At 30.2% G+C, this 14,253-nt stretch overlaps 1 protein-coding gene across 10 annotated transcripts in view; it reads left to right on the forward strand.

The window, feature by feature from the left end:
- Positions 1 to 14,253, forward strand: part of Piezo (piezo type mechanosensitive ion channel component) — a 481,248-nt gene that overhangs the window by 162,512 nt on the left and 304,483 nt on the right. For all 10 annotated transcript variants that reach the window (XM_075356335.1, XM_075356333.1, XM_075356336.1 and 7 more), the window contains exon 3: positions 10,023 to 10,121. In XM_075356335.1, coding sequence (XP_075212450.1) covers positions 10,023 to 10,121 — 99 coding nt within the window. The remainder of the gene's footprint in view (positions 1 to 10,022; positions 10,122 to 14,253) is intronic.

The following is a 14,253-nucleotide window of genomic DNA, read 5'->3' on the forward strand; positions in this document are numbered from 1 at the left end:
ATATTTAAACCATATATAAGTATATTTATGCCAGGCCATCATAATATCAGCCTCGCCATCATAGGGCCCCTGTTGCTCAGGCACAAAATTCCATACAGAGGCGTACTTAAATTCCAATTCAGTAACCTTTTATTAATCATATATTTATATATCTTCTTTTTTTCTTTTTCTGTTTAGTCTCTGGAAGCACCGTCAGGTGTTGCTTCAGAGGATTAATGAGGATGATATATATGAGTGTAAATGAAGTGTTGTCTTGTACAGTCTCAAGTGGACCATTTCTGAAATGTGTGGTTAATTGAAACCCAACCACCAAATAACACCGGTATCCACGATCTAGTATTCAAAATTTATATATTTCTAAATTCTATTAAATAAACCACTTAGTACAGAATATTGATAGAATATTCTGTACTAAGATGGGGTTTACTTAATATAATTTAAATATACTTTAACAGTATATAATATGAATGAGGAATAATATGAATTTTTAAAAATTAATTTTAGTAGAATAATTATGAAGCTAACCAATCAAAAACAAGTATTTATTTCTCTAAATTACATATTAAATTTTTTAGTACATTAATAAATTTTAATAAATCATTCAATATTCTGTACTAGATGGTTTACTTAATAGAATTTTAGCATATAATTAAACAATATAGAGGGATAATTTGAATCTTAAAATCAGATGCCTATCCATATTGAAATGGAAGTGGTACAGCTGCTTTATGAATTTAACTTTTTTCATCGGGGAAGGGTAGTCCATGAGGGGGAGCTATATGGTAATACACAATAACAAAAGGAAGAATAAAATATTTATTTTAAAAAAAACTAATTTTATAGAGTAATTTTTTAAAACTAATTTACAGTAATTTTGTAGCAATAGTTTACGAGGATTAGATGCAAATTGTCTAACTACAGCTTCAACTAATTGCTCCGTAGTGAAAACCTATTGTCCATGAACGTTTAACCCTTAATTGACATGGTGAAACGAGATCTCACATCTGCCATGGTAGGGTCTTTTTTGACTCCAAGCTTATCCTCCCCTGCAAAAGTAGTATGCTAATATATTTTTTTTATCATTTATCATTCAAATGCAAGTATATTTTAACAGGTAATCATAAAAATACTTGCACATATAGTAAATAATTTTTGTATTAAATTTTACCCTGGGGGAGACTAATGTAAGAATATGTAAAAGCGGAAGATAGGAGCATTCATTAGTTTTTATTAATGTGCAGTTTGATGATAATATATTTAACGTTTGGCATTTCATAACAGTCACCTAACATTCGTAAAATAAAAGAAAAAAATATTATTCAAATAAGTTCCTAATCTTTCCAAAGATGAGCCGATAAAAATAAACCAATCCCAATTCAATTTCCTCCAAGCATATCACAGATTACACTTAACATTATTTACCCCCTAGAAATTATTTCAGTATCTAACAATCAAAATATTGTAATTTTTTAACCAATCACACGTACAAATACAATTAACAGCACTACATTCCACCGATCACAACTGTAAAATGTACTGATTAATTATCAGGCAGTAAATTCTAGTCAGTCATATTCCTTGTTTTTTAACCAATCATAAAGTGAGAGTAATATTTATTAATTGCAATAAAACAAATTTTGACTGATAAAAACTATACTGTCTCTTAATGTTTTTAACACTCATACACAATCCCAACACTTTACCTTTTGTCAGAAACAAATCTCAGAAACATACACACAACAATTATTTTGATCAAATACGAGACAGAATTATCATCACAGTTATTTTATTCGATAATCAAAACAAAACTATTTGTTAACCAATCCATATCATTTATTATTCAGTATTTATTCATGTATATACATCCCAGTTTATACATATAGTGTGAGCTTTCATTTTAATACGTGAATTGACATAGTATATATCTAATTCTTTTACAGAAGCAAACAGGGACTGTTTTAAGGCAAAATATTAATGTACTACCTATTTAAATTTTATATTTTTTATAAGCAATTGTGATATCTTTGGCACTCGGGAAAATGGGAAATGTAGTTACATTACCTTTTTGTGGCGTCTAAAATGATTTCAGAGGTCTCTAATTCAGTAGCAGAATGCAGTGCGTATCTGATTTAGCACCATCTAACATAGACTACCAAACTAAAGTGAATACCTGGAGAGTCAGCTCCCTGGCTTACTAACCTAAAAAAAATATGGAAAAAAATTGTATGGTGTCAAAAATGACCTCACCATGCCAATTATGGGTTAATGTGGTAACCCATTTAACCTGTTTTCACCAATTGTTCTTCTTTTGCCTTAGTTTAATTCGATGAAGGGAGCTAAATGAATGCTCGATCGTACTTTTGCAGGGCTGTGAAAGAAATATCACCAGAGCCTCTCTAATAGTCAGGAAAAATGATTCGCTCTTTTTTAAAACTTCAATTATGTCTGGTGCTTCCTGTGTACCTCATTCCACATTTTGAACCACAATTCCCTTCTCCTTCAATATCTTCTGAATTGTAGAAAGTTGCATTAGATGAATTACTTTCACTCCATTCCTCCAATGAAACACCTCTCATGTTACTTGGATGGAAATTTATCAATGAAAATGCAGGTGATTTGTCTGCAGAAAATCTGACTTCTGCAGATGATATGATGGAATCCAAGTGAGGAATTATCCATCCTTCTCCAAAATTTGGGTGGATTTTTGACTGGATGATGGTTCTATGCTTCTGTCGGCCAGTAATGCAAGTGACAGTTATATCAGTATTTAAATGCATTGCAATGTCGCTTTTTTCTTTTAAACTGGCAGTCGTGGTGTTCTCTGCATCTTCTTGATGAACTTGTAGAATGTTAAGAATAGTTTGTATGTGCGGGTGGGCTTTGACTATGTCAAGTGCCTTCAATTGAAGTGCATTTATTATGGTTTCCAGTATAGCAGAATACTTAGCAATTAATGTTACTGGCAAAATAAGTGAATATCTATATGCCACTGCATGCATTTGATAACTATTTTTTCTTGTTGTTTTCCCTCTTCAGCTAAGGTGTCTAATGCACATTTACAATATCAATATCAATGAAGTGATCCTTAAAAACACAGATGCTGTTGTATTTTTCTTGTCTTGTAGAATTTAGTAATGCTAGGAGTAAACCTGCATCATAAAATGGACTCATGAAAAAATGAAATTTTCTTCTTGATAGTAACAATGCAGTTTCAAATTTCTGAGATAATGTTTAAGTCGTTCACAACAGGGTTAAGCTTGTGAGAAGAGCAAAGGAAGTAGAAGGCATTTTGTACTTTTATCTCAAGATTGCCTGCACACTTCCTTTCCAGTTGTGGTGGAACATCTATCGAAGCCTAACTCTACACACTGATCAGGATTTAGGTTTAAGTTATTTCAAAATCTTCAATGACTTTGGGAATACTCACAGCATTAACTCCTTTAAGTTCTACAAAACCTAACAATTTTTCTTCAATTTAGTTGGCCTTTTTATTGAAGAAATCTGATAGACAGCTGTTCTTTACCAGAAATATCTGTGGTTCGTCAGCCAAAATACTGTAAATGCAAGCTTTTTTGACCCTTATGATAATGTGTTTCCTGATTATAGCACCACATAGATCAGTTATTTCATTTTGGATGATAAAGTGATTGGTATGATGTATTTTTTGGTCCGCGCTCAAAGTGGCCTTTTAGTGTCTTGTAGAGTGTTTGTATTTTGTAATTAATTTCTTTTAAAATGGTTAATTTAAAATTTTTCAAAAATTTGTTATATTTTTAACAAATTTTTTTCCATCGTTGAAGGTGGGCAGCTGCCATGTTGCCCCCCTCTAGATACGCCCAGGGTTAAAAAGATAAATTTTGGTAAAATTATGCACGCACACGCACACACACACACACACACACACACACACACACACACATAGAGAGAGCGAGAGAGAGAGAGAGAGAGAGAGAGAGAGAGAGAGAGAGAGAGAGAGAGAGAGAGAGAGAGAGAGAGAGAGAGAGAGAGAGAGAGAGATGGAGAGGAGGAGGAGGAGAGTGAGAGAGAGGGGGGATAATAAACACACACACACAATTTACAATTTTATGTAATTTTTTGAAGTTGTAATGTCTATTGATTGAGTTTATTGAATTACTTTTTAGGTTGATGTTCGTCTAAGATATATAAATTTGTGTGCTGTATATTATTATTTGTTACATCAGAAAAATTTAGTAACAGTCAATCCTGATATTATTTGATGTCTTCTTAAAATATTATTAATTTAGTACCGCAGTTGATGATAGCATTGTTTCATAATTGTACAACGAATTTGATATTTGTGGTGTAATTTTCTTAACTAAATTGTATACACACTATTATTATTATGTTCCCTATATAAGAATTTCTGCTAACTCTTGATATTAATTTTTCTTAAAGTGAGTATGGTTTATTTACATAACCTTTTTCATAAACTGTATCACTTTGATAAATTTAATTACACTTGGAATTTTCTTTACAGGTTGTACATTTTTCCCTTGGTCTGCTGCTTCAGTTCATTACCTTTGTCCCATAGTTTCGTTTTAAATGTGATTTAAACATTCAGGTCATCTCGTTTCTCCAATTATTTTTTTATTACATTCTCTTATCTTGCCTTTCTAATTTACTACAAAAAAATAATTTTTTTTTAAACTTGCAGTATACTTGTTTCTCATTTTTTTTTTCACCACACTTTTGCTGTATGTGATTATATTTTCAACTGGATTGCAATCAGAATTGATTTAATTAGTTAAGGAATTTGTATGACGTTATTCTATTGTGATTTTAATTAATACTCCTATTGAAAACAGAAAAAAAACTTTTATTGAATTTGATGGTTTAATTTATTTAATTAGAGTATGTAATTTTTATGTACATACTATGGCAGAATTCAGAAATATTTCTCCATTAATTTTCTTTCTTATTTTTACCCTTATTTGCTCTTAAACATTGTATAAAAACTTAAGGCTTTTACAGCAGTCTTTTCTCAACTTACATCATATTTTACTTGCATTATTTTGGGTTAATTCTTGCTTCCCTTGTTTGTAACTCACTTTTATTTATAGTGATTCTTTTGACTGTTAGACAATATGTGTTAATTGTAACATTAATTCTTTTTTTTTTATTCTTTGTTCACTTTCCCAATTCTTTCTGATGTAGATGACGATTTAAAACATTTGGGAAAATATTTGAATGAAAATAGCTAAAATTAATAAATGTACTTGAAATATGTAATTAGATATTTTTATACTACTGCTAAGGGTATCTTTTCTCTCTGGTTATCTGTATGGTAGGTCTTCTTGTGAAATTGAAAAATTTAGCCTTTATAATTTGTGAAGATAAATAAAATTAGGTAATTAGTGTAAGAGGAGCATGGAAATATGGCACTTGCTATTATTAATAACTGGATGCATGACAAAGATCTCAAGTTGTCACCCAATAAATGTGAATATATAACATTCACAGGAAGAAGGAGAATTGGGAGAATTAACTTGAGAGTGGGTGATCATCCCCTTCAGGTCAGGTCTTATATCAAGCATCTAGGGGTTACAATTGATCAAGGGTGCAGGTTTAGCATACATATGGCAAATATATGCAATTGAGCGGATAGGACTGTTCAGTCACTGAATATTCTGATGTCATCTCATGCTGCTCCTCGAGCATTTAAGAGAAGGCTGATTTCATATGGGGTAAGGTGGCATGTGTTAAGCGAAATTTGAGCAATTTACAGCAAGTACATAGAAGGACATTGTTGGGAATATTTTCCGGGTACAGGACAGTTGCGTATGAGGTGGCTTGTGTGCTGGCAGATGTGCTCCCTATTGATCTAATAACTGGAGAGTGCACTCTGGTTTACAAAGGCATGGACAGAAAGGACACTAGAGTGAAAACCTTAGATGATTGGAATGAAAGATAGAGATCAGGCACGGGGTCTGTCTGGACAAAAAGGTTATTGCCAGACCTTATTCTGTGGATTAACAGACCCTAAGGCGAACTGAATTACCAGCTTGCGCAGTTCTTCTCAGGGCACGACATGTTTGATTATTACTTTTATAGGTTTCGTAGATGCAGCTCTGTTTGCTGCATGTAGGTTGTGGCGATGATTCTGTCGAACACTCACTATTTCTCTTTAAGGAGTGGAGTGATTTCTGGAACCAGGTGGGTTTAACTGGTATAAGTCTGGTAGACCTTGTCAAATATATGCTTGAGACAGCGGGCTGTTGACAAATACGCAACCAAAATTTTAAGAAAGAGGGAAGAAGAGGCTCGAAGATGCGGGTTTTAAGACCAGTAGGGATGGACAGCCCCAGTTGCGAGGTCCAGCATGCCGAGGCGTGCTGGTACCAATAAATGGCTGGGGATTCCATGGGGTGAAAGAACAAAAACATAAAAGACCCGAACCAGTGGGGACATCTTTGAGTAGATCTCATTAGAGTGGGTACAAGCAAAAAAAGAAAAGAGCCAAGTGGTGAGCCGACCTGCCATGCTGATTTACAGCCGGTAGGCCGGAAGGCTCATTTGAATAAATGGACACTTGCCTGGGCTGAGGTTTACATAATTGTATGTCCGGCCCAGTGGATGTCTGGCCCGGTGTTCTTTGGTGGTTGTGTTTCAATTAACCACATCTCTCAGGAATGGTCAAATTGAGACTGTACAAGACTACACTTCATTTATACTCATATATATCATCCTCATTCATCCTCTGAAGTAATACTTGCATGGTAGGTAATTCCCGGAGGCTAAACAGGAAAAAGAAAGAAGGTAGTGTAATACACAACTTCACAGACAAGTGATGGAGTATCAGAATTTTGGCCTCAAGATTTCATTATAGTGTTTTTAATTGAAATTTCCATAGCTCAGAAATGCTTGGTTTCTATGATTAAAATTTTGAAATAAACCTGTAATTTTATCAAAATTTCATTTACTAACATCTTATAGTAGATTGAAATGTGTCAGAACTGTAGAGACTACATGTGACACAAATGTAACTAAATAAAAATATTCCTTCATTTTAATATAATTTTTTTTATTTAAAATTTTATAAAATATTTAAAAGAAAACACAGTTATGATAAACAAGAATGAAGTTTTAAAATAAAAACATCATGAAAATTTGAGAAAAGTGTTTGAGATGCAATATCTCAGTTCCTGCAAGAAAATCAAATGCGTTTGAAAATGTAACTTTTTCCTTATCTTTTTACATATGAAGGTGTAGAATTTGTATTGAACATTATTCTGCACTTATTTTTAAAAAATTAAGTTTATCTTTTTAAATGTTCAGAAATTTTAATTAAACTGTTATTAACATGTCAATGATTATTTCTAATTGCTTATTTTATATAGAATTTTTATTATGGTCATTATTTTTTATAGTGTTTGAGTAGAAAATTTGTTAGATTCTATATTGCCTTTGGTAGCTTATATTAAGGTGGGTGAAGTGGTGTAACCTTTTCCGTGATATGGTTTATTCAGGAGGGTGGAAGGTAATGTTAAAAGGTTATTGTTGAAGTATTTCGCTCCATGCTATTTGTAATAGGTCACTGAAAAATGTTTCCGGTGGTGTAACTTTATGATAAAATGAATCAAATATTACATTAAACATTATACAATCACTTTATACATGCATGTGTATGTACATAGTTACATATACACTTATTTTATTTACTTAGATAAATTAAATATGTTTTCATATTTTGGAAATCATGAATGTTATGAAACAATTATAAAATAATTATATACTGGTATTTTTAATGCTCGTGTATATCTTTTTTCAAAAAGGGTCAGATAATATTGGGTACAATAAAAATTTATTAATCTAATGTCATTGAAAAAATGAAACTTTAAATAGTATTTAAAATTATTCTGTTTGCTGTAATTTTTATCAGGGAGTTTTCACTAAAATATGTCTTTACGGATCAAAAAAAAAAGAGTTTTAATATTAATCAGTATTAAATAATTCACTTTAAAAATACTGAAACGTTTTCTTCCAAAGGATCTTTTGAAGCTAATTAATAATAATATATATCTTCTTCAGTGTAGTTAGTAGTAGCTTTAGCTGTAGTTAATGCTAAAAAATATTAGGGAACCCCTTAAGTACATAATCAAATAATATTTACAGTTCTTGGTATGTTTGTTTATTTGATAAGTTATTTTTGCGAAATTTTATGTGTAAATTTAATATAGTTCAAGTGTACAGAGATGTTATATGTATCTTGTGTACAATTTGGATTTTTGAGGTTTCAATTTTAAATGTATCCAATCGAGATGCAGATTCACATACAGGTACAAAGATGAAATATGGGCACTACACACACTTACAGAAAACATTAGTTTCCTTACCTTCTAAAGACAGGTGCCATTAATATTGTTAAAGGTCCTCAAAATGCTCCCGTTTAGGAACTGTCCCAACATTTACCAGATTATTCAAGAAAAACCACGGTAAAACTATGATCAAAGCAGCATCGTAGAATACACAATTAATTACAGAAAAAATTCAAGAGGTTTTTTTAAGTCTATATTAATACATAAATTAAGAAATGTGGAAGCAAATTTATGGATATTAAACAAATAATGTCAGTGGCAGAAAATAACAATCTAGATGGTGTTAATGGAAGTTATTTGAATGTGTATTATTTGTAAACATTAAAAGAGATGTAGGAATTCAGGAATTTTTTTAATTCGTATTATTTGAAAAAATCGGTAGAGTAATATTTTTCTGTAGAATAAATTTTCTAATTTTATTTGAAATGTTAGAGAAAAGGTCATTGTAATCAATTAAAATGGCAATGGAAAGTCTAGCATAATGGCTTTTTCTTTTATGCTAAAGTTTCTTGTTCTTTTAGATCCATGATAGGAAATATGTTTCTCCCACTAAATCATTCAACAGTATTTGTTATATATTTTTTTTTTAAATAACAATAATGTTTTTTTCCCATTGAAGTTATCAACTGCCTGATGCTATGAAATGGTTAGTACACAAGTACTAACATTTCATAGAATACACTTTTTCCAAGTGTATTCTTGGAAAAATTCACTTATATATTGATATGCATACAAAAGGGAGATGAGTTAGAGAGAAACCCTTTTATTAAAAAAATAAACTCTTTTAAAATTTGTTTGCAGGTACTATTCAATTAAAAGTTTTTTAAGCTTTCAAATCTAATAATAATTTTTTTCTGTTCTTTATTATTTAAATTGTCGTGTTAGTTTTACTTATAAATAAACTAGTTAGTAACTTATTATAAAAAAAATCTGATGCTATAAACCTAGTGGAAACATGTAGATATTTAAAAGTTTTTGTATTTTACTTAAATTGACTTAAATCAGGACATTATTACAACTTGAAGTTTCATAGTTTGCCTTATTCAAATTCAGGCTAGCCAGTTAGACCAGCCTGTTGTGAGTTGGTGTAACTGCAACAATTAAAGTACACTGGTAATTAAGACACTCAAATCAAGTTAAGTAAGCCCTTAGTGCTGTAATTTGTAGTCTTTATTCCTGTAATACGTAACTTTGTTCTTGGATTTAAGCCAGTATCCTGAAGCATCGAAACAGCTGTAATAACATTGTTCTTGTACTGATGCTAACAAATAGTAAACTAGGATGATTTATTTATATTTATGTTAATTTTTGTTACATTAAGCTTGTTGGTGAGAGAGTTTTGATATTGATTTTGTGTTTTTTTTAAATCTGCTTTTATTTTTTATTTAAAGATTTTTGAAAAATCATTAAAGAAGTCCTTTTTTTAATCATGTGGAATATTATTTCCAAAAGATCTTTTCAGGCCGTGTATTATTCAGCTCCTTCATGCATTTCATTTTGATGCCTGAGTTCCTAATCATATGAAATTCTGACACCAGAGTGATGCAATATTTGATTGCTTCAAGAAGCACAATTCCATGTAAATGAATAATAATTTCATTTTAATTAAAATTCAATCAGATTTATTATATTTATCGAATGGAAATTTACATTATCTTAATATTGATTACTTTTTATTTGTTTCAGCTTGTTCAGTTAGACAAAATGGCTTATCATTTATCTACCTCATTCTTTTGTTATCCAACCCCTTTGTGCCCATTGCAACATCAAAAACTGTCAGTGCAGGTAAGTTAAATCTTTTTTTAAAGAATTTAAACTATTGTTTATAAGAATAACCTTTTTTAAATTATTTTATTAAATAACTCCTTTGAGTACTATTTGGTATTATGTGTTTCTATAAGGTAACAAAAAATTCACTTTGTCCTTTCTTTAGAATTATTAATGATTGTTATTAAGTGAAATACATAAATATTCCGAGTGTGTAAAGATTTTGTGTTATTTATGGTGTAGCTTTTCAACAGTTTAAATTGTTTAATTGGTTGGATCAGTGAAAATATAAAATCTATTATTGTCTGCATGAATTTCATCAATAGCAAACTTAACCATACGTATCTAAATGGGGAAAAGATTTTAACAGTAATCTTTTAAATTACCATTAATTATTGAATTGAGCTTAATGGTCTGCCATGCAATTTGTTATTACTATGTGAATGTCATCTATTATGCTTTATATTATAATTGTATAGCAGAATGGTAATGTGGGACGTTGGTTCAAAACACAGAAATTGGTAATCAAAGTAATGATAGATTCTGGTGTTAGAGATTCATATAGATAGACTATAAAAAAGTAAATAATTAACATGCTTGTTGAATTGCTATACTAAACCCACTTAACTAGAAAAAAGTTTTACTTTATTATTTTAAGGCAAATAGATCATCAGTATAATAGCTGGACTTAAACCTCCTTGTCAGGCTTCAGTTATTTGAGGAAAAATACTTTCTATATTGGGGATAAAAGCCTGCAATAAACTTATTAAATATTGATGGATTTCCTTGAGAATGATGGTGGGTTTTCCAGACTTTCAAGAACACTCCCAGATAACATAATACTCAATTTAAGGAGTAATAGATGTTTAACCAATCAATTAATGATTTGTCTTTATATGCAATATTATTTACTTATATAATCATAGTTATTATTTTATATCTAATATAATATAAAAGTAATTGTTTTAATATTAATATTGATGACAGAACTCCAGTTCACAGCAATTCTTTCTGCCTTATATTATAGCATTATCTTTTATGAATCAATAAACCTTTTTTATTCATATTATTATAATTATATTATTTTATGCTTAATATTTATTAATGCATTTGTTAAATACTGTAATTTAAATTTTTGGATGTATATATTGACAGTAGAATATTTAAAAGTTCATGAATATTCTTATGAATTTAATTTGAAATAAAACATTTAAAAAAAAGTTATTTAAAATCTCAATTCTTAAAGAGGGGTGTTGCTAGCACATCCTCTGGCACGTATAACAACTTGACAGAGAGTCGGTGATGTTATCTCTAATCTTTAAAACAGGGTTTTTCAACATCTTCTGTACCTTCAAATTCATTTTATTAAATAAATAAGAGTGATTTTGGATATATAATAGTGTTTAAGAATCCTGAATAAAAATGTAATCTTTTGTGCAAAACAATTTTTTGATTAGCATTCTTGTTTTTTTATTGGAGCGCATCGAAGTCCCTCGTAGTAACTACTCTAAAAATATCCAGGCTTCAGAAGTGGTCTGACTAAGATCAGCTGATCCTGGTTGATCAAGAACGACTCAATCAATTCTCATCAAATTTGCTAACCTGTATATCTAAATTTCAATAAAACTGATGTAGTGGTTTGGAGATTTTTGAGCTTTAACATTTTATACATAGGCATATACACATAAAACACATCCTGTCAAGTATTTTTCATGATTTATTACATTGAACATTGTTCATGCATACAACCACGTTTTTTCAAAACAGAAATTTGTATTTGAATTTATTTTCAAAATAACTGATTGTTCTCTTTTTTTTACAAAAAAAGGATTATTTATGAGTATGACTTTATGATCCGCACTTCTTAGTGGATTAAATTTTCATTTGATAATTTGCCTATTGCATAAAGTCTCTTTTTCATTTCAGTATAAGACATTTTTATTAATTCTACATGCAACGCTATGGACAATTTCATCTTCAACTCTATGCAAAAAATGAAATCAAAACTTTTTCTGTCGAGCCTAAACTTTCATTTGTTCATTTTCCTTCTACATAGTTTCATTTTATTTCAATATAAGATAGGTTTATTAACTCTGCATACATCTTCAACTATATGAAAAAAAGTTAAATTAAAACAAATCTGTCAAGTTTAAATTTTCATTCATAAATTTTCCTACCTCATGAAGTTTCTTTTGTATTTCAATATAAAACTTTTCTCTACGTACAACTCTATGCCTAAACATATTTATGTTGTGATAATGTGATAATGTTTTTTTCAACCTTGGAGATGCGTGATATGAAAGAGGGGTTATGAATTAGCCTACAACTTTACATGTAAACAATAATGAAATAATTTTATGAGAAGAAAAATTATTTATTATAAACATTTTACTTACATTTATAAATTGAGGTGTAAAGGAAATAAATTAATGAGATGGTTGTATTTGTTTTTCATTTAAAAGTTTCTCCATGTGTGGATCTAGTTAGAAACACACTAAAGCAAGTTGTTTTCAAGTGATAAAAGATGATTCCTATTCTTAGATTTCGGTGCAAACATAGATGAAAAATACTTAACCCCAGAGGTAATACGTGGCAAAAGGGATTAATATTTTCACTGCTTCTGTGACTAAATTTACATATTCACATTGACAAGTAAGCCAAAACGGTATCTAATCTTCAGATGTGAATTGTAGTTGTAACATTTTATTTCAGACATTTCAGTGAGCTGGTTTGAATCTCAACTGGTAACATAGCACCTGCAGCAATATTTTCAGTAAATGAACTCAGTACCCATCTCTTCAAAAAAAAAAAAAAAATTTTATCTTACAGGAAATACTCCGCCAAATGAATTTTTAGCTCAAGCAAATGAATATTTATGCTATCCAAACTGTGGTGAATAATAATGTATTCTTCATCTATATTTTTCTCAATATAATCAGAAATGAGTGGAAACATATCAAAATTTTTGCTTCGAAGGCAAATAGTCCAGATATCAAGCTTCTTAATGGAAACATGAACTTTGTCTGTCTTTAATAAATTGTTTTAATAAAGTCCTTGTAAATTCAAAATCAAGTCGTTTAGATCCGATAATACATCAGCTAACTAAGCCAACACCAACATAACATCTGTAAAAAATTTGAGAATGGCATTTGTTTATCCTGGAAATATATTATTAATTCATCTTGCAATTCCAATAACCAGGCCAACAATTTCTTCCACAGTAATCATCTGATTTCTGTATAGAAAAGAAGAGATTTTTTCTTTTCACCATTTCATTGCATATTTTAGCAAACAGCCTATTCTGTAATGGTAGACTTTTAATAAAATTAACCATTTTTAGAGCTTTACAAAAAATTTGTTTGAAGTTTTCCAGCATATTTTTTGAGGCAAGAGAATGTCTGTGAAGGAAGCAGTGCATTCATTCTGCCTTAGTACAAGACGGATTTTTAATTTTTTTAGAAATCCACTGTTCATTCCTGTTATCACCTTTGTACCATCACTACATACTGCAATACATTTTTTTCAGTTTATGTTATAGTTTTTAGTAGCTTCCTAAAGACCATCAAAAAGACATTGTCCTTTTGTATGACCAGGACTTGATTTGCAAAATAACATATTTTCTTTGATTGATCTGTCCCTTTCACAGTCATATCTCACAAAACATAAGAACTGTTAAATGTTTCCCACATCTGTTGATTCATCAAATTGAATACTAAAAAATTCACTTAAACTCACTTGCTGAATTGTCAGAAAAAATATATATAACAGTTACACTGTTTGGCTGCACACTAACAAACCAAAACCTCAATTATTATTTTCAATGAAACTACGCTTTTACAAATTTTAATTATGGCATCAGATGTATGCTTCACATTTGAAACTTGACTGATTCTGCAATCCCTTATATCTCTTTTATACTGCTGAGAGAACGTGTTCGAATATATCATTTGCATATTCAATATGATGCTCTCACAGTGAATATTATGCAAGCAACCCAAATTACAAGGATTATCTTCACATCATGTTGGAATGTGCTAATTGCTTATGTTTGTACACTTCATACATGCATGTTCATATCTGTCGCTATCATTGTAGCTAAATTGTTTTAATTAGGTTTCATATGGTTTGGGGTTGTCAAAAATACTAATTA

The sequence above is a fragment of the Lycorma delicatula genome, chromosome 2 (genome assembly GCF_047948215.1).
Source record: "Lycorma delicatula isolate Av1 chromosome 2, ASM4794821v1, whole genome shotgun sequence".
NCBI classification, from domain to species: Eukaryota; Metazoa; Arthropoda; class Insecta; order Hemiptera; family Fulgoridae; genus Lycorma; species Lycorma delicatula.